Source organism: Oncorhynchus tshawytscha, linkage group LG08 (assembly GCF_018296145.1).
Source record: "Oncorhynchus tshawytscha isolate Ot180627B linkage group LG08, Otsh_v2.0, whole genome shotgun sequence".
Lineage (NCBI taxonomy): Eukaryota > Metazoa > Chordata > Actinopteri > Salmoniformes > Salmonidae > Oncorhynchus > Oncorhynchus tshawytscha.
The window spans coordinates 6,464,770-6,492,486 of NC_056436.1; the positions used below are offsets into that span (position 1 = coordinate 6,464,770).

The 27,717-nt window shown below is 47.5% G+C and overlaps 1 protein-coding gene across 4 annotated transcripts in view; it reads right to left on the reverse strand.

The window, feature by feature from the left end:
- Positions 1 to 2,719: 2,719 nt before the first annotated feature.
- Positions 2,720 to 27,717, reverse strand: part of LOC112255839 (phosphofurin acidic cluster sorting protein 2-like) — a 153,207-nt gene continuing 128,209 nt past the window's right edge. For 2 of the 4 annotated variants that reach the window (XM_042325133.1, XM_042325136.1), the window contains 17 exons: positions 27,243 to 27,302; positions 26,727 to 26,878; positions 24,742 to 24,805; positions 20,984 to 21,055; positions 18,377 to 18,510; positions 16,930 to 17,062; positions 16,682 to 16,786; positions 16,330 to 16,436; positions 15,873 to 16,027; positions 15,492 to 15,602; positions 15,114 to 15,222; positions 7,223 to 7,265; positions 7,087 to 7,129; positions 6,613 to 6,748; positions 5,245 to 5,465; positions 4,776 to 4,889; positions 2,720 to 4,534 (listed from right to left, as the gene is read on the reverse strand). In XM_042325133.1, the coding sequence (XP_042181067.1) occupies positions 4,416 to 4,534; positions 4,776 to 4,889; positions 5,245 to 5,465; positions 6,613 to 6,748; positions 7,087 to 7,129; positions 7,223 to 7,265; positions 15,114 to 15,222; positions 15,492 to 15,602; positions 15,873 to 16,027; positions 16,330 to 16,436; positions 16,682 to 16,786; positions 16,930 to 17,062; positions 18,377 to 18,510; positions 20,984 to 21,055; positions 24,742 to 24,805; positions 26,727 to 26,878; positions 27,243 to 27,302 (1,878 nt within the window). In that variant the 3' untranslated portion in view covers positions 2,720 to 4,415. The remainder of the gene's footprint in view (positions 4,535 to 4,775; positions 4,890 to 5,244; positions 5,466 to 6,612; positions 6,749 to 7,086; positions 7,130 to 7,222; positions 7,266 to 15,113; positions 15,223 to 15,491; positions 15,603 to 15,872; positions 16,028 to 16,329; positions 16,437 to 16,681; positions 16,787 to 16,929; positions 17,063 to 18,376; positions 18,511 to 20,983; positions 21,056 to 24,741; positions 24,806 to 26,726; positions 26,879 to 27,242; positions 27,303 to 27,717) is intronic. The other 2 variants (XM_042325135.1, XM_042325134.1) reach the window with 2 other exon arrangements.

Consider the following 27,717-nt stretch of genomic DNA (forward strand, 5'->3'; position numbering starts at 1 on the left):
AAAGGGACCACCTGTACTATCTAGCATGCTCCCAAACACCTGTGTGTAGTAACGGAAGGCCGCAAAGAAACGTGTTGTCACTGAAAAATACTGTCGGCTGCAAAGCTGGTTAAAACACTATTTGTGAAATTATTTTGATGTGATATGAAAGTAAAGGACTTTGTTTCTAGAACCGTGTCGCAATTGAGACTCGATGAATGTTTCGATAATGTATTTGGCTGCCAGAGCCAGTGTACATCTGAATATAACATAAGGACCTTGTACCTGTATCTACTGTATCTACTTCCTGTCTAGTATGGAGGAAGTTAGAGGTATTTCCGTGACCCAATGCTACCTAGCATTAGCACTATGACAAAGTGTCAGATACTCAATAGACTTTGTCAACTTCCTTCAAATCGCACGCAGAGGCATACAAATGTTATCCATGTGTTAATTTGACTGTGGGGAAGTAGACAAAGGACCTCATTGCCAAAATCCCGAAGGAAGAGTACATATCGGGCTAGCCTAACCTTAAATGAAGACACAAGCACATTTGTTTTCAGTAACTTTTACGATAGTCAATATATCGCATTGGTGGCTACTCACACCTGCTCTCAGCGCAGGTCTTCCGGTTTTGACTAACAGAAGTACATTTTCGGAGCAGGTTTAGAAAGAGGAACATTTTATAGGTAGTTAATATCACATTTCTCCATGACGACTCGAACATATCTACAATAGCTACAACCAGGCTTGTCCTGAGAACAAACTTGGTTTCTACTAATGCGATTCTGCCCGCTTCAAAATCCTGGATCCGCCTCTCAGAACATCGTAACACGCCAGCTGACCCATTCAAGACAATTAGCCTCCCAAATAATACGCATATATAATTCCTCACTTGAACCATACACTGCATTTTTTTTTAAATGATTTCACATTTGGTAAAGTTGGCTTACCATAATAAATTAAACATTACTGTCAATTGAATTGGCAGCAAAAAAAAAAAAAAAACATTAAAGATTCATATCACATTTAAATAAGTAAATCAAAAGCACACATTTTAGTCTAGTTTTTTTTATTCCCGACATTGGGATTACAGTGGTAGTCTTTAAATAAAAAAACATGTTAATAGGGGAGCCTTCCATTCATTACAATCCATTTTCCCCAAGATAAACAGGACCATATTTATAACACAACTTAAAATACTTTTTGCCAAAGAAAGAAATACAAGCGTTGCCAGTTCAACATGAAGCCTTTGAGGCTTCACAAAGCAAATGATTTACCCCACTGTGAGGGGAGCACGGTGTGCATCCCAATATCTCCTTTCTCCAGAAATGTGCACTTGTTCACTTCCATTCATAAATTGGAAAAGGAAATGACTGGCATATGTATACTCCCTCTAACGACCCATGCCTCCACCAATACAACGGTTTTAGATTTGTAGGGAGTAGTGAATGAGTGCACGCTTCAGGAGGAAGGAGAGATAATTGGGACGTAGCCACTGTATACCATAGGAGTTATAGACTATTTGGAATAATACATTTCTCTCCTTGGTATAACTGTGTAGGGGTGTGGGGGTGGGGGAGGGGGTAGCCAGAGAACCTCAACTTGGCAAGAATGGATTCCTGGAATCAACCTACTAAAAAGATCTTTAGGTCAGTTTATTACAGACACACTTCCAAGCCTGGGTAACTATTTCATCAATGTATCAAAACGGGGGATACTTCTGTACATCAAGAAGAAATAATCTTGGTAATGGTTACATTTTAGGCACACAATGAAATAGCTACTACAACAGTAGGCTATAATGTATTTCAAAGTGTTTTGACAAAATATCACCAAGGATTGTAATAACTAGTAAAAAATTTTTATTTTTTTAGACGGATTGGTTGATGATACTTCAATAGATAAGGAGTCATTTGGTTGCTATAGTTTAAAGCTTCTCTAACTTCTGTAATATTAGGGTGTCTGGCTGTTTTTAAATAAGAATTGAAATAGCACCAGTGTTTTACAGAGTGGAATCTGAGAGATCAAGCAAAAATAAGGACGATCTGATCTTACACAACAATGTAGTGCAGTTTTATTGTATGGCTTTAATGCACACATTTAAATTAGCCATACTTTTTTTTTTTAATGTCTGTTCAGCTCAGAAATATGACAGATTACAATGCCTGTCGATGTGCCTTTGTGAGCTACAGCTAGTTGGCATCAGTGGTGTATTAATTAGTGGTACACGGTTGGGAAACAAGTTTCTTATTGGACAAGTTCACGTAGTCCCACCCCATCTCCTTTCATGAAGAAGAAGTAGTAGTAGTAGTAGATTATCATAAGGCGCAGTTAAGTAGCAAACTAAACAGAGTCATATACAGTGCCTTCGGAAAGTATTCAGACCCCTTGACTTTTTCCACATTTTGTTACGTTACAGCCTTAAATAAATAAAAATCCTCAGCAATCTACACACAATACCCCATAATGACAAAGCGAGAACAGTTTTAAAAATGTAGTTTTTTTATAAATGTTTGCTAATTTATAAAAATGTATAAACAGATACCTTATGTAAATAAGTATTCAGACCCTTTGCTATGAGACTCGAAATTGAGCTCAGGTGCATCCTGTTTCCATTGATCATCCTTGAGATGTTTCTACAACTTGATTGGAGTCCACCTGTGGTAAATTCAATTAATTGGACATGATTTGGAAAGGCACACACCTGTCTATATAAGGTCCCACAGTTGACAGGGCATGTCAGAGCAACAACAAAAAAAAAAAAAAAGCCATGAAATTGAAGGAATAAGGCTGTAACCTAACAACAACAACAAAAAAAGTGGAAAAAGTCAAGAGGTCCAAATGTACTGCGTTTAGAGAAGCTGGGCTTTTACAATGTGGAATATTGTTCTAATCCTACACATTCAGTTACATAGCATGATTTAAATATTCTGTGTGTAACGTTTTAACGGAGGAGCTAACATGGCCGCTATATGTTTAACGGAGGAGCTAACATGGCCGCTATATGTGTAACGTTTTAACGGAGGAGCTAACATGGCCGCTATAGAACGTTGACGTGTCATGTAAAACGCACCAACGGCAGACACGTCAATGTTCCCAAACTCTCTAGCGACACACGTGGGCTCTGGTAGCAGGTAATGAGTGAGCTGCAGTCTGTCTAGTATTCAGCCTAGAAGGTGTGTGGTTGCTGTGAGATAAAGAGATTTAGGGTACGAGTACGGGACCGATGATATGTTATGTCTGCTGGTGGCACACCTACGGCTCCCTTTCAAAAGAAGGGAAGGTGGAAAAAGAAAGTGAGAGAGAGAGAGATGCACCAACCATTAGTTAGTGCAGGGTCAGTTCCATCTCAATTATGATTTGTGTTTACATATCATTGATTGGATGTATGGGACATATACAGCACATTGTAGCCTGGGTACCAGTCTGTTTGTGCCATCATTCCACTCCTTGTCATTGCCAAACATATGACACAGAGTTTTAAAAAGAAGGAAAAAAAGAGTGGAATAATAGCACAGAACAGGTCTGTATTTCAGGCTACAATAAGTCTATTGTACATGTCAGTCTTCTTCCGATGAGTGCAGAAGTTTCTCAGTGACCCGCTACAACAGGAGTCACTGTCCTTAGGGGAGTATTCATTAGTGCACAGTGTAGCAAACCCGCAGTGCAACGGGAAAACGTTTAGCAACGAAATCGTTTTATTTTGGACAAATTCAGGTAGGTTCCTTTCCTGTTTCCCATTATGTTTGCTTCTGTTTGGTTCCTAATGAATACACCCCAGGACTCGGGGTGTTCTAGAATGGTTTCAGTCCAGGATCCAGACCACTTCCTCTTTTATGTGTTGTCCATCTTCCATTGTTTCAGGGCCTTTTGGTCACAAAGTTATCTTGTTAAATTGTGCCTGGCAAAGTGTTTGAAACAATCTATCTTTGCCACATTTGAAAAAAGCAAAGAGCAGGAGGGAGGGTGAAATGTTACGCATCACTAGTTATAGAGGAGTTTTTCCAAACTATTTATTTAATTAGGTTTTCGCTCGTCTTTGTGTATAGAAAATCAGCAGGATTTTTTTTAAACTTGGTGAGAAACAAATCTCCTTATGACAGCCAACGCCTTGGTAACTTTTAGAATAAACACAACAACAAACACAGAAGTATAAACAATAGGTACATCTGGGGCTTAAATTAAGACAGTGGGGTGGGCAGATGTGTGTTGCCTGGTCCCAGATCTGTTTGTGCTGACGTGCCAACGTTTGGTTTGACAATTGACCATAGGAGTTGGAAAGAGCACAGACAGATCTGGGACCAGTCTAAGATGTGCGGGAGGGGGTTCGGCTATTATAAAAGCTATTGGCACATGAGGGAGGGGACGTTGTCCTCCGTTCCAGATGAGTCTCTAAGGTAACGGGGCCCGCTACTATGGCAACGCGTCGCTTGTCAGTAAGGCCCTTTACTGTGTCCAAAGATCCCGATGGGGAAATGTTTGACGTGTGACGACCACTGTGCCGCCAACTGGAAAAACTTTACGTCGTTCCACTCCACGCCGTCAATCAGCACTGGAAGAAAATAATAGATTAAAAATTAAAAATAATCTAGAAATAATCCCAAATCACACAATGAAATTACCTTACAATTTACAAATTGTTATACTAAACCTAGTTCATGGTTATCGATGTAATACCTGGATCAGATAAGCATCTGTTAAAGACAAGATGGTCTACAGCCAGACAGATGTAAACCCACACTAATGTAACAAGAGAGTTGGCCGTCTTCGTGTCCAGAGATGAGGAGTCTTACCCCTCAGCATGGTCTGCTGATGCTTGGCAGTGCAGATCAGTCGACTGATGCCATCGATCACCTGGCTTTTAGACTCCACATCCTTGTCTTTAGTCTTCTTTGGCAGGAATATTACTGAGAAGGAGAGAGAGAACTGAAGAGTGAGGATTCCTAACTTTATGATGTCATAAAGGAAAACGCTAATCATCACAATCAACGATGACGACAGACAAGTTTTTAGCAAAGTTAGGAATTCGGCCTAAACTCAAGTTTTAGGATTTAGGCTTTACATTTCGGTCTTTCCAATAGCTTCACTATCAGGATAATAATATATACAGGAGTGAGTCCATTCATTAAAGGGAGTGTGACAGAGAGACCCGACACTAGTAATGTCTGTGAGTGCAGCAGAACTTCATAAAGAGTGCTTACGAGTCAACCCCAGGACTCATTCATAAATATACAATATAACCATTTTAAAATGTGCCCTCACCCTTCTTGTTCTTCTCCTTCATGACGACAGTCATGGACATGGCGGGCTGTGGCTGGGCCCCGGCCTGGGGGAGCCTGCTGACCTGCAGCGAGCGGAACGTACACTTCAGAGTGTTCTTGGAGGAGGACGAGTCCCTTTTCTCCACGTCTCTCTTCCTGTCAGCCGGGGAGGGAGCCACCCAGTAGTCCACCTGTAGTCCCATCAGCTCCCCCTGGGGAGAACTACAATACCCAGCAGAGGAAGAGAGACATGAAGAGAATAGTACGAGATGAAAAAGTTAGAAAATCAAATGTTAGCTAAATGAACAATATGGAAGCCATAATCAGTCTATTAAACCCCTAGACAGTTATCTTCTCTACTCCTCAAGAAGGAGTCGTGATGATGTACCTGTGTCCAGGTGTTGTGGCTGTGTGTTAGCTGTACCTGTACACCTGAACCAGGTGTTGTGTCTGTGTGTTAGCTGTACCTGTACACCTGAACCAGGTGTTGTGTCTGTGTGTTAGCTGTACCTGTACACCTGAACCAGGTGTTGTGTCTGTGTGTTAGCTGTACCTGTACACCTGAACCAGGTGTTGTGTCTGTGTGTTAGCTGTACCTGTACACCTGAACCAGGTGTTGTGTCTGTGTGTTAGCTGTACCTGTACACCTGAACCAGGTGTTGTGTCTGTGTGTTAGCTGTACCTGTACACCTGAACCAGGTGTTGTGTCTGTGTGTTAGCTGTACCTGTACACCTGAACCAGGTGTTGTGTCTGTGTGTTAGTTGTACCTGTACACCTGAACCAGGTGTTGTGTCTGTGTGTTAGTTGTACCTGTACACCTGAACCAGGTGTTGTGTCTGTGTGTTAGCTGTACCTGTACAGCTGAACCAGGTGTTGTGTCCGTGTGTTAGCTGTACCTGTACACCTGAACCAGGTGTTGTGTCTGTGTGTTAGCTGTACCTGTACACCTGAACCAGGTGTTGTGTCTGTGTGTTAGCTGTACCTGTACACCTGAACCAGGTGTTGTGTCTGTGTGTTAGTTGTACCTGTACACCTGAACCAGGTGTTGTGTCTGTGTGTTAGTTGTACCTGTACACCTGAACCAGGTGTTGTGTCTGTGTGTTAGCTGTACCTGTATGAGCTGAACCAGGTGTTGTGTCCGTGTGTTAGCTGTACACCTGAACCAGGTGTTGTGTTTGTGTGTTAGCTGTACCTGTATGAGCTGAACCAGGTGTTGTGTCTGTGTGTTAGCTGTACCTGTATGAGCTGAACCAGGTGGTTTGTCTGTGTGTTAGCTGTACCTGTATGAGCTGAACCAGGTGGTTTGTCTGTGTGTTAGCTGTACCTGTATGAGCTGAACCAGGTGTTGTGTCCGTGTGTTAGCTGTACCTGTATGAGCTGAAGCTTGTGTTGACAGAGGGGGAGGAGGGAGGGGTGGGCGTAGCTTCCTTCAGGGCGGGGGACACCTGAGGAGGGGTGAAGGAGAGGAGGGCTGTCGCCATGGGAGCTGCATCGTCCGAGTCACCTGACAAAATACACAGGGATTATCATCATCGGGCTACACAATAGACAGAGGGTACAATTACAACAAGTGATAGACTGACAGATTAGGATTAGGGGTCAGATGCCTGGACACAGAGTAAACCTACACCAAGATGAAATATTCAAGGATTAGGTTTAATTGGTGCTCAGGAAATCAGCCCTATAAGTACTGTGTAATTACAGTATCACATCCAAAAAGTTGTCATTGTTGTCATTGTTGTTGTCATTGTTGTCATTGTTGTCATTGCGTACAACGGCACTGTGCATTGGTTACTTTATTGTATATTAGCGTCGAAAACCTCCCCACACCTCACGACTAACCTGATGTTGCCGATGACTGTTCCACCAGTCCAACTTTCACCATCTGGGGAGGGAGGTCAGAGGTCAGGGTGAAAAGTATGGACACAACGATCAGGTTCAAGGATAAGGACGTATCCTTTAGGGAAAAGCCACTTACCCCGATAAAGGGGATGAACTTCTGACAAGAGTCCTCGTCTGGGCTGTAGTACCAGGGGACAGACAGACAGGAGATATGTGGGGGGAGGGGACAGGCACAGGGTGAGCATGTGCATAAGTTCCAACCTATCAGGATGGAAGAGGGGATTGTCTCGTGTCTTATCCACTGAGACCAGATGCTTTAACAACGTCATGATGGCTAGTGGCCAATCCTCAAGAAAGGTTCAGTTGTTGAGACACCCCTGCCTGAGGTAGAACAACCTTGTTTTTTTCCACATCTCTTAGTTCTCTTATGTCTCTTATGTCTCTTATGTCTCCCATTTGATGAAATGGATGTTTGTGTAAAAATATTTTACTGCAAAACTGATCGCTATTGTGACACACCCCCTAAACTCAAACAGTATATAATGATGCCTGGAGGGGAGGGGGGCACCTAAATACATTTTATTTTTAATCTTTATTTAACCTTTTAACTAGGCAAGTCAGTTAAGAACAAATGATTATTTACAATAACGGGATCGGTGGGGTTAACTGCCTGGGAGGGGGCACCCCTAAACTCAAGCTGTATATAATAATGCCTGGAGGGGGAGGGGGCACCACCTAAACTCAAACTGTATATAATAATGCCTGGAGGGGGAGGGGGCACCCCTAAACTAAAACAATATATAATAATGCCTGGAGGGGTGGGGGGCACCCCAAACTCAAACAATATATAATAATGCCTGGAGGGGGTGGGGGGCACCCCTAAACTCAAGCTGTATATAATAATGCCTGGAGGGGGAGGGGGCACCTAAATACATTTTATTTTTAATCTTTATTTAACCTTTTAACTAGGCAAGTCAGTTAAGAACAAATGATTATTTACAATAATGGGATCGGTGGGGTTAACTGCCTTGTTCAGGGGCAGAACGACAGATTTTTTTACCTTGTCAGCTCGGGATTCGATCTAGCGACCTTTCGGTTACTGGCCCAACGATCTAACCACTAGGATACCTGCTGGTTACTGGCCCAACGATCTAACCACTAGGATACCTGCTGGTTACTGGCCCAACGATCTAACCACTAGGATACCTGCTGGTTACTGGCCCAACGATCTAACCACTAGGATACCTGCTGGTTACTGGTCCAACGATCTAACCACTAGGATAGCTGCTGGTTACTGGCCCAACGATCTAACCACTAGGATACCTGCTGGTTACTGGCCCAACGATCTAACCACTAAGATACCTGCTGGTTACTGGCCCAACGATCTAACCACTAGGATACCTGCTGGTTACTGGCCCAACGATCTAACCACTAGGATACCTGCTGGTTACTGGCCCAACGATCTAACCACTAGGATACCTGCTGGTTACTGGCCCAACAATCTAACCACTAGGATAGCTGCTGGTTACTGGCCCAACGATCTAACCACTAGGATACCTGCTGGTTACTGGCCCAACGATCTAACCACTAAGATACCTGCTGGTTACTGGCCCAACGATCTAACCACTAGGATACCTGCTGGTTACTGGCCCAACGATCTAACCACTAGGATACCTGCTGGTTACTGGCCCAACGATCTAACCACTAAGATACCTGCTGGTTACTGGCCCAACGATCTAACCACTAGGATACCTGCTGGTTACTGGCCCAACGATCTAACCACTAAGATACCTGCTGGTTACTGGCCCAACGATCTAACCACTAAGATACCTGCTGGTTACTGGCCCAACGATCTAACCACTAAGATACCTGCTGGTTACTGGCCCAACGATCTAACCACTAAGATACCTGCTGTTACTGGCCCAACGATCTAACCACTAAGATACCTGCTGGTTACTGGCCCAACGATCTAACCACTAGGATACCTGCTGGTTACTGGCCCAACGATCTAACCACTAAGATACCTGCTGGTTACTGGCCCATGGATCTAACCACTAAGATACCTGCCGCCTTTCTAACCACTAAGATACCTGCCACATCTACACTCTAACCACTAAGATACCTGCCACATCTACACTCTAACCACTAACCTGCCCCCTATACTCTAACCACTAAGATACCTGCCGCCTCTACACTCGGGATACCTGCCGCCTCTTCGAACCACTAGGCTACCTGCCCCCTACACTCTAACCACTAGGCTACCTGCCCCCTCCACTCTAACCACTAGGCTATTGCCACCTCTACACTCTAACCACTAGGCTACCTGCTGGTTACTGGTCCAACGATCTAACCACTAGGATACCTGCTGGTTACTGGTCCAACGATCTAACCACTAGGATAGCTGCTGGTTACTGGCCCAACGATCTAACCACTGGATACCTGCTGGTTACTGGCCCAACGATCTAACCACTAAGATACCTGCTGGTTACTGGCCCAACGAAATCACTGGATACCTGCTGGTTACTGGCCCAACGATCTAACCACTAGGATACCTGCTGGTTACTGGCCCAACGATCTAACCACTAAGATACCTGCTGGTTACTGGCCCAACGATCTAACCACTAAGATACCTGCTGGTTACTGGCCCAACGATCTAACCACTAAGATACCTGCTGGTTACTGGCCCAACGATCTAACCACTAGGATACCTGCTGGTTACTGGCCCAACGATCTAACCACTAAGATACCTGCTGGTTACTGGCCCAAGATCTAACCACTAAGATACCTGCTGGTTACTGGCCCAGCGATCTAACCACTAAGATACCTGCTGGTTACTGGCCCAACGATCTAACCACTAAGATACCTGCTGGTTACTGGCCCAACAATCTAACCACTAGATACCTGCTTTACTGGCCCAACGATCTAACCACTGGATACCTGCTGGTTACTGGCTAACGATCTAACCACTAGGATACCTGCTGGTTACTGGCCCAACGATCTAACCACTAGGATACCTGCTGGTTACTGGCCCAACGATCTAACCACTAGGATACCTGCTGGTTACTGGCCCAACGATCTAACCACTAGGATACCTGCTGGTTACTGGCCCAACGATCTAACCACTAGGATACCTGCTGGTTACTGGTCCAACGATCTAACCACTAGGATAGCTGCTGGTTACTGGCCCAACAATCTAACCACTAGGATACCTGCTGGTTACTGGCCCAACGATCTAACCACTAAGATACCTGCTGGTTACTGGCCCAACGATCTAACCACTAGGATACCTGCTGGTTACTGGCCCAACGATCTAACCACTAGGATACCTGCTGGTTACTGGCCCAACGATCTAACCACTAAGATACCTGCTGGTTACTGGCCCAACGATCTAACCACTAGGATACCTGCTGGTTACTGGCCCAACGATCTAACCACTAAGATACCTGCTGGTTACTGGCCCAACGATCTAACCACTAAGATACCTGCTGGTTACTGGCCCAACGATCTAACCACTAGGATACCTGCTGGTTACTGGCCCAACGATCTAACCACTAAGATACCTGCTGGTTACTGGCCCAACGATCGAACCACTAAGATACCTACCTACACTCTAACCACTAAGATACCTGCCACATCTACACTCTAACCACTAGGCTACCTGCCCCCCTGCGCTCTAACCACTAAGATACCTGCCGCCTCTACACTCGAACCACTAAGATACCTGCCGCCTCTACACTCGAACCACTAGGCTACCTGCCCCCCCCCTAACCACTAGGATCCACCTAACCACTGGCTACCCTGCCACCTCTACACTCTAACCACTAGGCTACCTGCTGGTTACTGGCCCAACGATCTAACCACTAGGATACCTGCTGGTTACTGGCCCAACGATCTAACCACTAGGATACCTGCTGGTTACTGGCCCAACGATCTAACCACTAGGATACCTGCTGGTTACTGGCCCAACGATCTAACCACTAGGATAGCTGCTGGTTACTGGCCCAACGATCTAACCACTAGGATACCTGCTGGTTACTGGCCCAACGATCTAACCACTAAGATACCTGCTGGTTACTGGCCCAACGATCTAACCACTAAGATACCTGCTGGTTACTGGCCCAACGATCTAACCACTAGGATACCTGCTGGTTACTGGCCCAACGATCTAACCACTAAGATACCTGCTGGTTACTGGCCCAACGATCTAACCACTAGGATACCTGCTGGTTACTGGCCCAACGATCTAACCACTAAGATACCTGCTGGTTACTGGCCCAACGATCTAACCACTAAGATACCTGCTGGTTACTGGCCCAACGATCTAACCACTAAGATACCTGCTGGTTACTGGCCCAACGATCTAACCACTAGGATACCTGCTGGTTACTGGCCCAACGATCTAACCACTAAGATACCTGCTGGTTACTGGCCCAACGATCTAACCACTAAGATACCTGCCGCCTCTACACTCTAACCACTAAGATACCTGCCACATCTACACTCTAACCACTAGGCTACCTGCCCCCTACACTCTAACCACTAAGATACCTGCCGCCTCTAACCAACCACTAAGATACCTGCCGCCTCTACACTCTAGGCTACCTGCCCCCTACACTCTAACCACTAGGCTACCTGCCCCCCTCCACTCTAACCACTAGGCTACCCTGCCACCTCTACACTCTAACCACTAGGCTACCTGCTGGTTACTGGTCCAACGATCTAACCACTAGGATACCTGCTGGTTACTGGCCCAACGATCTAACCACTAGGATACCTGCTGGTTACTGGTCCAACGATCTAACCACTAGGATAGCTGCTGGTTACTGGCCCAACGATCTAACCACTAGGATACCTGCTGGTTACTGGCCCAACGATCTAACCACTAAGATACCTGCTGGTTACTGGCCCAACGATCTAACCACTAGGATACCTGCTGGTTACTGGCCCAACGATCTAACCACTAGGATACCTGCTGGTTACTGGCCCAACGATCAACCACTAAGATACCTGCTGGTTACTGGCCCAACGATCTAACCACTAAGATACCTGCTGGTTACTGGCCCAAATCTAACCACTAAGATACCTGCTGGTTACTGGCCCAACAATCTAACCACTAGGATACCTGCTGGTTACTGGCCCAACGATCTAACCACTAAGATACCTGCTGGTTACTGGCCCAACGATCTAACCACTAAGATACCTGCTGGTTACTGGCCCAACGATCTAACCACTAGGATACCTGCTGGTTACTGGCCCAACGATCAACCACTAAGATACCTGCTGGTTACTGGCCCAACGTCTAACCACTAAGATACCTGCTGGTTACTGGCCCACCTAACCACTAAGATACCTCTCCTCAACCACACCCTCCGCCTCTACACTCGAACCACTCCCTCCCCCACTAAACCACCTACCTGCCCCCTCCACTCTAACCACTACCTCCCTGCCACCTCTACACTCTAACCACTCTACCCGCCGCCCCAATATTTCAGTTACACATGTCCAGACCGGAATCAATGCCAACAGCTCAAACACCTCCGGTCCTCCTCAAACACCTCCCGTCCTCCTCAAACACCTCCCGTCCTCCTCAAACACCTCCGTCCTCCTCAAACACCTCCCATCCTCCTCAAACACCTCCCGTCCTCCTCAAACACCTCCGTCCTCCTCAAACACCTCCGGTCCTCCTCAAACACCTCCGGTCCTCCTCAAACACCTCTGTCCTCCTCAAACACCTCCGTTCTCCTCAAACACCTCCGTTCTCCTCAAACACCTCCGTTCTCCTCAAACACCTCTCCTCCTCAAACACCTCCGTTCTCCTCAAACACCTCCGTTCTCCTCAAACACCTCCGTTCTCCTCAAACACCTCCCCTCCTCAAACACCTCCGTCCTCCTCAAACACCTCCGTCCTCCTCAAACACCTCCGTCCTCCTCATCTTAACGCTCTCCTTCTCAAACACCTCCGTCCTCCTCAAACCTCTCCTTCTCAAACACCTCCGTCCTCCTCATCCCTCTCCTTCTCAAACACCTCCGTCCTCCTCAACCCTCTCCTTCTCAAACACCTCCGTCCTCCTCATCTTAACCCTCTCCTTCTCAAACACCTCCGTCCTCCTCAACCCTCTCCTTCTCAAACACCTCCGTCCTCCTCAACCCTCTCCTTCTCAAACACCTCCGTCCTCAACCCTCTCCTTCTCAAACACCTCCGTCCTCAACCCTCTCCTTCTCAAACACCTCCGTCCTCAACCCTCTCCTTCTCAAACTGAACATAGGCTAAATACATGTAAGAGGGTATTCTTGGGACTTGGTCTAATCTCCAAACATTTTCGGAAGATGCATTTGTCAAGTAAGAAATTGAAAAAGTTTCCCAAAAGTCCTAGGTTTTACAGAAACTCAGGTAATAAGATTCCTGGATTCAGAATGGAATAAGCAGGAAATGCTCCGAGCAGGATTTCTGGAAAATGTACTGTTAGAGGAATTCTAAATTCCTATATGTTTTATAGCCAAAATCAAATTCGCACTCTCTCTATTTCATTAATGAGTTGTAAATTCATTAATTATGCATGAAATAGATCGAGACCAGTCTTAAAAGTCAGGTAACAGCGTTTAATTCAAGAGAGTACTGAAGCAAAATACAAAGAACCTTACATTTTAAAGAGACAACATAAAATGACATCATCAGTTTCTCACACCCTCTCCGATCCACACAATAGCGCAGTGTCTTCAGTTCTGGAGATCTTCTTCTACTCCCCTCATAAAACAACATTCCAATCTGTCTAAAAGATATACCCTCCTTCTCCCTTTCCCGCAAGGTACAGACAATTAATTCGTTTTACTTACATTTTCAGTAACAGCTTAACCAAGAACCCATACATTTCATACCATAACATAATAGTATTAGAATAAATGGTTCTTAAATAAATGTATACATAATTAATCATTTCAACTATAATTTCCTCCAACATTTACACATCTTGGGAAAGTTTCCGGAATTTTGCAACAGAAACACCACAGGTTGAAAGAAGGGGAGGAACTTCTAGAGTGGACAGATGGGTGGTTAAGTGGGTCTGTAGAAGAGGCTAATCTATAATTGAGGTGGACAATATATGAATGCTGAATGCTATTAATTATTATAACACTTATCAGGAATGTTATTAATTATTATAAAACACTTATCAGGAATGCTATTAATTATCATAACACTTACCAGGAATGCTATTAATTATTATAAAACTTAGCATTAATGCTATTATTATTATAAAACACTTATCAGGAATGCTATTAATTATTATAGCACTTATCAGGAATGCTATTAGCTGTTAATTAAGCAGTTAAACACAAAGGGATGCAATTTCATACTGCAAAAATTTGTGCCGAAAAAATACCTTAAACCCTCATGATAATCTGTCAGCGTGATTTTAACCTGCAGCTTTTCTTCACCAATGTTAAAGGGAGGCAGATGTTTAACTACGGTTTAGTAAACTGAGAAACACATAAATAGCCGCCTCTTTCATAATCCACATGGCTGAAGAAATGTTTCAAATTAAATCCCGCTGCCAGATTATAACTGCTTTTGCACTATATAAATGTTGCCTATGAAGTTGTGAGTTAGCTAAATGGCACCACGGTGTGTGTGTGTGTGTGTGTGTGTGTGTGTGTGTGTGTGTGTGAGAGTGTGTGTGAGTGAGAGTGAGAGTGTGTGAGTGTGTGTGTGAGAGAGTGAGAGTGTGAGAGTGTGTGTGTGAGTGAGAGTGTGTGTGAGAGTGAGAGTGTGAGTGAGTGAGTGAGCGAGTGAGTGTGTGTGTGTGGGTGAGAGAGAGTGAGAGTGAGCGAGTGTGTGTGAGTGAGAGTGAGAGTGTGTGTGTGTGTGAGTGAGAGTGTGTGTGAGAGTGAGAGTGTGTGAGAGTGAGAGTGTGTGAGTGAGTGTGTGTGTGTGTGTGTGAGTGAGTGTGTGTGTGTGTGTGAGTGTGTGAGTGAGTGAGTGAGCAAGTGAGTGAGCGAGCGAGTGTGTGTGAGTGAGTGTCCTTTCTTACCTCTTCTGTTTGTATGTGAGCATGGCCTCAGCGATGGGGAGCTGGTGAACTCCGTTGGCCCCGACCATATACTGGGTTACCCTGGAAACCACATCTGGACTCTCCTGCACTGTACACCACATGACAGGAGTGACTGATTGGTTGTTTTAATGTCTTCAAGAGTAAATTCTTTCCACAGCTCACACACACTCGCGTGCAGACACACACACACACACACACACTGTAGTATAGATACATCTTAGATGTGTGTTAGGGTTGTGAAATTCCATCTGGAAAGGGAAACAAGCAGGAAATCCAGGAATCCTCCAACCTGGGAATTTCCGATAAACTTAAAAGAGATTTTTTTGCAATCCTCGTGTGTGTTTAACCCTGTCCTACCTATGACTGGAGCGTCGGGCTTGTGAAAGAGGTCCCTCCACGCAGTGTCCTGGAATAAACTGTTGTATCGATAGTCGATGGTACCCAGGTACTTGGAGACTGGGTGAGATCCTGTCCGCAATCAAAAGGAAGAGAGTAAGAACTCTCTAGAAGTAAAACGCATAATAAAAAATGAAAAAAATCATACTATCTTTAGAAACAAACTAGGGTTGTAAAATCCCCAGACAACATTCACAGGGTTTTTTCCCCAAGTGTAGAGAAACTCTTAGAGAATTTTGTAACCCTAAAATGAACAAACATTAGGTTATATTCCAACTACAAGGTGTGGTGTGTGAATGACTGTCCCCCCCACGCCCCGCCCCCCCCCTCCCCATCTCTCACCTAGTGGTATGATGAGGAACCTCATGTAGCCCAGCCAATCAGGGGTCTTGTAAGAGAGGTGGTCTACAAACAGCCTGAGGACTGCACCGAGGTAGTGCTGGGCTCCAGCCACAGCTATCTTTATGGGGATGGGCGTCTGGCTGTTACAGTTACAGCTACATAGGAAGCATCGTGTTACAGCAAGGAGACAAACATATTAACAACCTTTATCGCAAGACTTAGAGCTACAATACTAAATCAATAACATGTACGGGAGAGGATTGGCTCAGTAACTATGACGACAAGAGTGTGTGACGCTGCTAGCAGCGCCGATGTTGTGTTCCAAGTCTTTCAAGGATTCACAGACACACACTGATGATGTACGAACAAGTGAGTTGTTTTTGGGATAAAAATCATTCTGCTAAGTAGTGTATATTATTATTATGATTACAAGGAGAATGTGAAAGAGGAGGCTTACAATCTCTGTATGCGTGAAACGATGGTGTTGAAGGCAGCCTGGATGTCTGCTGTAGTACAGGTACACACCACCGGGAGGTGCTGGTTCTGGAGAACGCCTGACAGATACTGAAACACAACGGACGGAAGAGAATAGAAACAGAGAAAACAGAGAATATATAAAAACGAGAGATGCCCGAAAGAGAAATGTAATGTGAGAATAAGTGTTTGTTAAAGAGAAAGAAAAGGTTAAAAAAATGTATTTATTTATTTATTTTTTAAACATGTTATATTCCCTCTTTTGGTCGTCATGGAGACGACGAGTGGTCACCCAACGTTTTTTACTTCAGTCTATGTCATTTCCTGTCTCTTACCTGGCCCTGCCAATCAGATGTGTTGATGAGGATGATGCTGTCAGGTAGCTGGTGGTCAGACACCAGGATGTGGTTCAGCTGGTCATACACGGTCTTCCTGGGGATCTGGGGACGGGGGAATACACTTATAGAAGACATCGAAAAGAAATTCATCTCACATCTAAGACACAATCATTAGAAACATTTATATATTAAAGTTACAGACTCTGGAATTCTGACTTGATCGGCCAGTCTGCTCCTCCTCCTACCTGTAGATGGCAGTGTGTGTCGAGGGAGCGTTCGTTATCCAGGCTGTTGGCTCTCTCGTTCTGTGGTCTGTTGGGCTGGCGCTCCTTTAGGGATGTACTCCTCCCTCTCCTCCCCGCCAACTTAGGTTCCTGCCTGGGGAAGACGTGAGAACGCACACTACAATGAGGACAGAGCAGGGCCAGCTTGAGGGAAATGCAGGGTAGGAGGTAGGGAGTGGTAGGGGGGCTGGGAGGGGAGGTAGGGAGTGGGAGGGTGGGGAGGTAGGGAGTGGGAGGGGGGCTGGGAGGGAGGTAGGGAGTGGGAGGTGGGGTGGGGAGTGGAAGGGGAGGTAGGGAGGGAGGGGAGGTAGGGAGGGGGCTGGGAGGGGAGGTAGGGAGTGGGAGGGAGGTGGGGAGTGGGAGGGAGGTGGGGAGTGGGAGGGGAGGTAGGGAGTGGGAGGTGGGGAGGTAGGGAGTGGGAGGGGGCTGGGAGGAGAGGTGGGGAGGTAGGGAGTGGGAGGGGGCTGGGAGGGGAGGTGGGGAGGTAGGGAGTGGGAGGGGGCTGGGAGGGGAGGTGGGGAGTGGGAGGGGAGGTAGGGAGTGGGAGGGGAGGTGGGGAGGTAGGGAGTGGGAGGGGGCTGGGAGGGGAGGTAGGGGGTGGGGAGTGGGAGGGGAGGTAGGGAGTGGGAGGGGAGGTGGGGAGGTAGGGAGTGGGAGGGGGCTGGGAGGGGAGGTGGGGAGTGGGAGGGGAGGTAGGGAGTGGGAGGGGAGGTAGGGAGTGGGAGGGGGCTGGGAGGGGAGGTAGGGGGTGGGGAGTGGGAGGGGAGGTAGGAGGGGGAGGTAGGAGGGGAGGTAGGGAGGGGAGGGTAATTTTTACATGTAGGTAGGGGTAAAGTGATGCATATGGGAGGTGGGAAGGTAATTTTAACATGTAGGTAGGGGTAAAGTGATACATATGGGAGGTGGGAAGGTAATTTTAACATGTAGGTAGGGGTAAAGTGATACATATGGGAGGTGGGAGGGGAGGTAGGAAGGTAATTTTTACATGTAGGTAGGGGTAAAGTGATACATATGGGAGGTGGGAAGGTAATTTTAACATGTAGGTAGGGGTAAAGTGATGCATATGGGAGGTGGGAGGGGAGGTAGGGAGGGGAGGTAGGGAGGGGAGGGTAATTTTTACATGTAGGTAGGGGTAAAGTGATACATATGCTCCCAACATTTGAATGGGCAGACTGGTTTCCTACAAACTGAACCATGGACGGAACAAGCTCAAGTTGAGAAGACACTCAGCAATTCATCTTTCCCAGATTCCTTGCATCCGGTCTTCTCACTTCCTTTTCAAAACACATTGGAGAACGTTTTAAAGAAAGGGACCATGGACCTTTCTCCTCCAATGAGGAGGCGAGGAGCCAGGATGCGTTGGGGGAGATGGCGTAAAGATGAACTGAGAGAGTCGGACAGTATTTACCATCTGCTGGAAGGGATGATGAGGGACTCTGTCTTCTTCATCTTGCCAGTAGGGGGCAGCTTCTCCAGGAAGGTGTCCATGTTGTCCATCTCCAGCTCTGTAGTGGGGGTCACTGCCTCTGGTTGCTCTTGCTGCTGGGACGGAGCAAAGACAGGGACAATGTATTGTATTGGGGATGTGATGTCTGTTTGTACACTGTATACTTGGAGCATGTTGATATTTCTTAACTGACTGGGTCTTTAATTGCCCCTGAGGGGGTGATATTTGTAAACTGACTGGGTCTTTAATTGCCCCTGAAGGGGTGATATTTCTAAACTGACTGGGTCTTTAATTGTCCCTGAGGGGGTGATATTTCTAAACTGACTGGGTCTTTAATTGTCCCTGAGGGGTGATATTTCTAAACTGACTGGGTCTTTAATTGCCCCTGAGGGGTGATATTTCTAAACTGACTGGGTCTTTACTTGCCCCTGAGGGGGTGATATTTCTAAACTGACTGGGTCTTTAATTGCCCCTGAGGCGGTGATATTTCTAAACTGACTGGGTCTTTAATTGCCCCTGAGGCGGTGATATTTCTAAACTGACTGGGTCTTTAATTGCCCCTGAGGCGGTGATATTTCTAAACTGACTGGGTCTTTAATTGCCCCTGAGGCGGTGATATTTCTAAACTGACTGGGTCTTTACTTGCCCCTGAGGGGGTGATATTTCTAAACTGATTGGGTCTTTACTTGCCCCTGAGGGGGTGATATTTCTAAACTGATTGGGTCTTTACTTGCCCCTGAGGGGGTGATATTTCTAAACTGACTGGGTCTTTACTTGCCCCTGAGGGTGATATTTCTAAACTGATTGGGTCTTTACTTGCCCCTGAGGCGGTGATATTTCTAAACTGACTGGGTCTTTACTTGCCCCTGAGGGGGTGATATTTCTAAACTGACTGGGTCTTTAATTGTCCCTGAGGGGTGATATTTGTAAACTGACTGGGTCTTTAATTGTCCCTGAGGGGGTGATATTTGTAAACTGACTGGGTCTTTAATTGTCCCTGAGGGGGTGATATTTGTAAACTGACTGGGTCTTTACTTGCCCCTGAGGGGGTGATATTTGTAAACTGACTGGGTCTTTAATTGCCCCTGAGGGGTGATATTTCTAAACTGACTGGGTCTTTAATTGTCCCTGAGGGGGTGATATTTCTAAACTGACTGGGTCTTTAATTGTCCCTGAGGGGGTGATATTTCTAAACTGACTGGGTCTTTAATTGCCCCTGAGGGGGTGATATTTCTAAACTGACTGGGTCTTTAATTGCCCCTGAGGGGGTGATATTTCTAAACTGACTGGGTCTTTAATTGCCCCTGAGGGGTGATATTTCTAAACTGACTGGGTCTTTAATTGCCCCTGAGGGGGGTGATATTTCTAAACTGACTGGGTCTTTAATTGTCCCTGAGGGGGTGATATTTCTAAACTGACTGGGTCTTTAATTGTCCCTGAAGGGGTGATATTTCTAAACTGACTGGGTCTTTAATTGCCCCTGAGGGGGTGATATTTCTAAACTGACTGGGTCTTTAATTGTCCCTGAGGGGGTGATATTTCTAAACTGACTGGGTCTTTAATTGCCCCTGAGGGGGTGATATTTCTAAACTGACTGGGTCTTTAATTGTCCCTGAGGGGGTGATATTTGTAAACTGACTGGGTCTTTAATTGCCCCTGAGGGGTGATATTTCTAAACTGACTGGGTCTTTAATTGTCCCTGAGGGGTGATATTTCTAAACTGACTGGGTCTTTAATTGCCCCTGAGGGGTGATATTTCTAAACTGACTGGGTCTTTAATTGTCCCTGAGGGGGTGATATTTCTAAACTGACTGGGTCTTTAATTGTCCCTGAGGGGTGATATTTCTAAACTGACTGGGTCTTTAATTGTCCCTGAGGGGGTGATATTTCTAAACTGACTGGGTCTTTAATTGCCCCTGAGGGGGTGATATTTCTAAACTGACTGGGTCTTTAATTGTCCCTGAGGGGTGATATTTCTAAACTGACTGGGTCTTTAATTGCCCCTGATGGGGTGATATTTCTAAACTGACTGGGTCTTTAATTGTCCCTGAGGGGGTGATATTTCTAAACTGACTGGGTCTTTAATTGTCCCTGAGGGGTGATATTTCTAAACTGACTGGGTCTTTAATTGCCCCTGAGGCGGTGATATTTCTAAACTGACTGGGTCTTTAATTGTCCCTGAGGGGGTGATATTTCTAAACTGACTGGGTCTTTAATTGTCCCTGAGGGGTGATATTTCTAAACTGACTGGGTCTTTAATTGTCCCTGAGGGGGTGATATTTCTAAACTGACTGGGTCTTTAATTGCCCCTGAGGGGGTGATATTTCTAAACTGACTGGGTCTTTAATTGTCCCTGAGGGGGTGATATTTCTAAACTGACTGGGTCTTTAATTGTCCCTGAGGGGGTGATATTTCTAAACTGACTGGGTCTTTAATTGTCCCTGAGGGGGTGATATTTCTAAACTGACTGGGTCTTTAATTGTCCCTGAGGGAACTAAATAATGTTGTATTGAAATGAATTTAAATGAAAACAGAGACCAGGGTTTTCTAGGATAACATAATACCTACATAAGAGCCCTTCTCTGAGACACTGTCCACCTGGAACGTGGCCTCACTGCTCTCAGTCTGGTCTGGTTCCACCTGGAGGGAGGACAGAGGGAGGGAGAACAGAGGGAGGGAGAACACAGGGAGGGAGAACACAGGGAGGGAGGGAGAACAGAGGGAGGGAGAACAGAGGGAGGGAGAACATAGGGAGGGAGGGAGAACACAGGGAGGGAGAACAGAGGGAGGGAGAACAGAGGGAGGGAGAACACAGGGAGGGAGGGAGAACAGAGGGAGGGAGAACAGAGGGAGGAGAACAGAGGGAGGGAAAACACAGGGAGGGAAAACACAGGGAGGGAGGGAGAACAGAGGGAGGGAGAACAGAGGGAGGGAGAACAGAGGGAGGGAGGGAGAACACAGGGAGGGAGAACAGAGGGAGGGAGAACAGAGGGAGGGAGAACACAGGGAGGGAGGGAGAACAGAGGGAGGGAAAACACAGGGAGGGAAAACACAGGGAGGGAGGGAGAACAGAGGGAGGGAAAACACAGGGAGGGAGGGAGAACAGAGGGAGGGAAAACACAGGGAGGGAGGGAGAACAGAGGGAGGGAAAACACAGGGAGGGAAAACACAGGGAGGGAGGGAGAACAGAGGGAGGGAAAACACAGGGAGGGAGGGAGAACAGAGGGAGGGAAAACACAGGGAGGGAGGGAGAACAGAGGGAGGGAAAACACAGGGAGGGAAAACACAGGGAGGGAGGGAGAACAGAGGGAGGGAGAACACAGGGAGGGAGGGAGAACACAGGGAGGGAGAACAGAGGGAGGGAGAACAGAGGGAGGGAGAACACAGGGAGGGAGGGAGAACACAGGGAGGGAGAACAGAGGGAGGGAGAACAGAGGGAGGGAGAACACAGGGAGGGAGAACACAGGGAGGGAGAACACAGGGAGGGAGAACACAGGGACAATAATGGAGGAGAATAGTTACCACTTATTACTGATGGGGTTTACTGACCGGGCTGGGTGGTTCTGTGTTACTGACCGGGCTGGGTGGTTCTGTTTGTTACTGACCGGGCTGGGTGGTTCTGTCTGTTACTGACCGGGCTGGGTGGTTCTCTGTTAATGACCGGGCTGGGTGGTTCTGTCTGTTACTGACCGGGCTGGGTGGTTCTCTGTTACTGACCGGGCTGGGTGGTTCTGTCTGTTACTGACTGGGCTGGGTGGTTCTGTGTTACTAACCGGGCTGGGTGGTTCTGTCTGTTACTGGCTGGGTGGTTCTGTCTGTTACTGACCGGGCTGGGTGGTTCTGTCTGTTACTGACCGGGCTGGGTGGTTCTCTGTTAATGACCGGGCTGGGTGGTTCTGTCTGTTACTGACCGGGCTGGGTGGTTCTCTGTTACTGACCGGGCTGGGTGGTTCTGTCTGTTACTGACTGGGCTGGGTGGTTCTGTGTTACTAACCGGGCTGGGTGGTTCTGTCTGTTACTGGCTGGGTGGTTCTGTCTGTTACTGACCGGGCTGGGTGGTTCTGTCTGTTACTGACCGGGCTGGGTGGTTCTGTCTGTTACTGACCGGGCTGGGTGGTTCTCTGTTACTGACCGGGCTGGGTGGTTCTCTGTTAATGACCGGGCTGGGTGGTTCTGTCTGTTACTGACCGGGCTGGGTGGTTCTCTGTTACTGACCGGGCTGGGTGGTTCTCTGTTACTGACCGGGCTGGGTGGTTCTGTCTGTTACTGACTGGGCTGGGTGGTTCTGTGTTACTAACCGGGCTGGGTGGTTCTGTCTGTTACTGACCGGGCTGGGTGGTTCTGTCTGTTACTGACCGGGCTGGGTGGTTCTGTCTGTTACTGACCGGGCTGGGTGGTTCTCTGTTAATGACCGGGCTGGGTGGTTCTGTCTGTTACTGACTGGGCTGGGTGGTTCTCTGTTACTGACCGGGCTGGGTGGTTCTGTCTGTTACTGACTGGGCTGGGTGGTTCTGTGTTACTAACCGGGCTGGGTGGTTCTGTCTGTTACTGGCTGGGTGGTTCTGTCTGTTACTGACCGGACTGGGTGGTTCTGTCTGTTACTGACCGGGCTGGGTGGTTCTCTGTTACTGACCGGGCTGGGTGGTTCTCTGTTACTGACCGGGCTGGGTGGTTCTGTCTGTTACTGACCGGGCTGGGTGGTTCTGTCTGTTACTGACCGGGCTGGGTGGTTCTGTCTGTTACTGACCGGGCTGGGTGGTTCTGTCTGTTACTGACCGGGCTGGGTGGTTCTCTGTTACTGACCGGGCTGGGTGGTTCTCTGTTACTGACCGGGCTGGGTGGTTCTGTCTGTTACTGACCGGGCTGGGTGGTTCTCTGTTACTGACCGGGCTGGGTGGTTCTCTGTTACTGACCAGGCTGGGTGGTTCTCTGTTACTGACCGGGCTGGGTGGTTCTTTCTGTTACTGACCGGGCTGGGTGGTTCTCTGTTACTGACCGGGCTGGGTGGTTCTGTGTTACGGACCGGGCTGGGTGGTTCTGTGTTACGGACCGGGCTGGGTGGTTCTGTGTTACGGACCGGGCTGGGTGGTTCTGTGTTACGGACCGGGCTGGGTGGTTCTGTGTTACGGACCGGGCTGGGTGGTTCTGTGTTACGGACCGGGCTGGGTGGTTCTGTCTGTTACTGACCGGGCTGGGTGGTTCTGTGTTACTGACCGGGCTGGGTGGTTCTGTGTTACGGACCGGGCTGGGTGGTTCTGTGTTACGGACCGGGCTGGGTGGTTCTGTGTTACGGACCGGGCTGGGTGGTTCTGTGTTACGGACCGGGCTGGGTGGTTCTGTGTTACGGACCGGGCTGGGTGGTTTTGTGTTACTGACTGGGCTGGGTGGTTTTGTGTTACTAACCGGGCTGGGTGGTTCTGTGTTACTAACCAGGCAGGGTGGTTCTGTGTTACGGACCAGGCAGGGTGGTTCTGTGTTACTAACCGGGCTGGGTGGTTCTGTCTGTTACTGACCGGGCTGGGTGGTTTTGTGTTACTGACTGGGCTGGGTGGTTCTGTCTGTTACTGACCGGGCTGGGTGGTTTTGTGTTACTGGCTGGGCTGGGTGGTTCTGTCTGTTACTGACTGGGCTGGGTGGTTCTGTCTGTTACTGACTGGGCTGGGTGGTTCTGTCTGTTACTGACCGGGCTGGGTGGTTTTGTGTTACTGACTGGGCTGGGTGGTTCTGTCTGTTACTGACTGGGCTGGGTGGTTCTGTCTGTTACTGACCGGGCTGGGTGGTTTTGTGTTACTGGCTGGGCTGGGTGGTTCTGTCTGTTACTGACTGGGCTGGGTGGTTCTGTCTGTTACTGACCGGGCTGGGTGGTTTTGTGTTACTGACTGGGCTGGGTGGTTCTGTCTGTTACTGACCGGGCTGGGTGGTTTTGTGTTACTGACTGGGCTGGGTGGTTCTGTCTGTTACTGACCGGGCTGGGTGGTTTTGTGTTACTGACTGGGCTGGGTGGTTCTGTCTGTTACTGGGCTGGGTGGTTCTGTGTTACTGACTGGGCTGGGTGGTTCTGTCTGTTACTGACTGGGCTGGGTGGTTCTGTCTGTTACTGACTGGGCTGGGTGGTTCTGTCTGTTACTGACCGGGCTGGGTGGTTTTGTGTTACTGACTGGGCTGGGTGGTTCTGTCTGTTACTGACCGGGCTGGGTGGTTTTGTGTTACTGACTGGGCTGGGTGGTTCTGTCTGTTACTGACCGGGCTGGGTGGTTTTGTGTTACTGACTGGGCTGGGTGGTTCTGTCTGTTACTAACCGGGCTGGGTGGTTCTGTGTTACTAACCAGGCTGGTGTGGATGCCGATCTCTGTCTGAGAACTGGAGAGAGAAAGGCCCTCGAAATATGGCCTGCAATAACAAAAATAATGTCTTTAATAACACATCATGAATGTATAAAACAAATGTTTAAATGCGTTTGCTGTAAAAGTAACAGTTGGAGCTGATTTTAAAAAAAGCACCATACAAATCTGAGTGATCACAACTGAATACACGTACACAGGCAGATACACAACATGACCAAAAGTATGTGGACACCTGCTCGTCGAACATCTCTTTCCAAAATCATGGGCATTAATATGGAGTTGGTCCTGCCCGTCGCTGCCAAAACAGCCTCCACTCTTCTGGGAAGGCTTTCCACTAGATGTAGGAACATTGCTGCTATATAAGCCTCCACTCTTCTGGGAAGGCTTTCCACTAGATGTTGGAACATTGCTGCTATAACAGCCTCCACTCTTCTGGGAAGGCTTTCCACTAGATGTTGGAACATTGCTGCTATAACAGCCTCCACTCTTCTGGGAAGGCTTTCCACTAGATGTTGGAACATTGCTGCTATAACAGCCTACACTCTTCTGGGAAGGCTTTCCACTAGATGTTGGAACATTGCTGCTATAACAGCCTCCACTCTTCTGGGAAGGCTTTCCACTAGATGTTGGAACATTGCTGCTATAACAGCCTCCACTCTTCTGGGAAGGCTTTCCACTAGATGTTGGAACATTGCTGCTATAACAGCCTCCACTCTTCTGGGAGGGCTTTCCACTAGATGTTGGAACATTGCTGCTATAACAGCCTCCACTCTTCTGGGAAGGCTTTCCACTAGATGTTGGAACATTGCTGCTATAACAGCCTCCACTCTTCTGGGAGGGCTTTCCACTAGATGATGGAACATTTCTGCGGGGACTTGTTTCCCATACAGCCACACGGTATTAGTGAGGTCGGGCACTGATGTTGGGCATTAAGGCCTGGCTCACAGTCGGCGTTCTAATTCATCCTAAAGGTGTTTGATGGGGTTGAGTTCAGGGCTCTGTGCAGGCCAGTCAAGTTCTTCCACACCGATCTCGACAAACCATTTCTGTACAGACCTCGTTTTGTGCACGGGGGCCTTGCCATGCTGAAACAGGAAACGGCCTTCCCAAAACTGTTGCCACAAAGTTGGAAGCACAGAATGGTCTAGAATGTCATTGTTATGCTGTAGCGTTAAGGTTTCCCTTCACTGGAACTAAGGGGCCTGAACCATGAAAAACAGCCCCAGACCAATATTCCTCCTCCACCAAACTTTACAGTTGGCACTATGCATTAGGGCAGGTAGCGTTCTCCTGGTATCCACCAAACCCAGATGAATACGTTGGACTGCCAGATGGTGAAGCGTGATTCATCACTCCAGAGAGAGAGTTTCCACTGCTCCAGAGTCCAATGGCGGTGAGCTTTACACTGCTCCAGCCCGATGCTTGTCATTGCGCATGGTGATCTTAGGCTTGTGTGCGGCTGCTCTGCCATGGAAATCCATTTCATGAAGCTCCCTACGAAACAGTTATTGTGCTAACGTTGCTTCCAGAGGCAGTTTGGAACGCGGTAGTGAGTATTGCAACCGAGGACAGATTTTTACGCGCTTCAGGATTTCGGCGGTCCCGTTCTGTGAGCTTGTGTGGCCTACCACTTCCCGGCTGAGCCGTTGTTGCTCCTGGACATTTTCACTTCACAATAACATCACTTATAGTTGACCGGGGCAATTCTAGCAGGGCAGAATTCTGACCAACTGACTTGTTGGAAAGGTGGCATCCTATTACGGTGCCACATTGAAAGTCACTGAGCTCTTCAGTAAGGGCCATTCTACTGCCAATATTTGTCTATGGAGATTGCATGGCGGTGTGTTCGATTTTATACACCTCTCAGCAACGGATGTGGCTGAAATAGCCGAATCCACTAATTTTAAGGGGTGTCCACATACTTTTGTATATAGTGTAAGTACAAACTGAAAACGAGTCCGACTCACTTTAGCTTGGGTTTTGGGGTGCTGAGGACACTGTCGTCATCGTCTAGTTCTGGTCCACTGTCACTGGGGTTCTCAAACTCCAGACTCTCGAGGTCCAGATCCTCCTCTACCTCTGGAGGGGGTTCTGCCGGGTCCTGCTCCGAGTCCAACACCTGGAACATTCAGAGACACACACGCACAGAGAGAGAGAGAGAGAGACAGGTGGGAGGGAGAGAGAGAGAGAGAGAGAGAGAGAGACAGGTGGGGAGGGAGAGGGAGGGAGAGAGAGAGACAGGTGGAAGGGAGAGAGAGAGAGACAGGTGGGGAGGGAGAGGGAGGGAGGGAGACAGGTGGGGAGGTAGAGTAGAGGGGGGGTGGAGATGGAGACGGGGAGGTGGAGAGATAGAGAGTCAGAGAGAGAGTGAGAGAGGACAAGAGAACAGATTTTTAACAGTTGCATGAAACCACTGAGAAAAGGACATTTAAAAAAGGACCTGAGAAGTGTCGAGTAATATGGACAGACTTATCGTTAGTTACCTCGTCTGAGACTCTAAACCTCTTCAGCAGAGCCACAACTCTCTGTTTAAAGTTCTGCTGCTAAAACGCAACAGGACACAGAAACAACTACAAGTCAGCCCCATCACAACAACAACAACAACAACCTGTCAGTCACCAGGGGTGTATTCACTAGGAACCACAGTACTGAACCTCATGAACCACACGACTGATCCACACCGAAGCAAACGGAATGAAACTATGGAACGCCGTTTGGGTCTTTGCGTGTCAAAAAAAAATTATTCACGTCAAAGAACACGATTTGACGTGTCAAAAAAAAAGCTTGTTTGACCAATCAGGACCTGAATATGACTGCACGTCACATAATACTTTAACGCGTTCATTATTTTTTCACACATTGATTGTAATATCAATCGTATGTCACAACGATTCATTGGATACGTGAAGTTGCCTCTCGTCACCTACAGTGCTGGTCATAAAACAAGCTAGCTAAGCT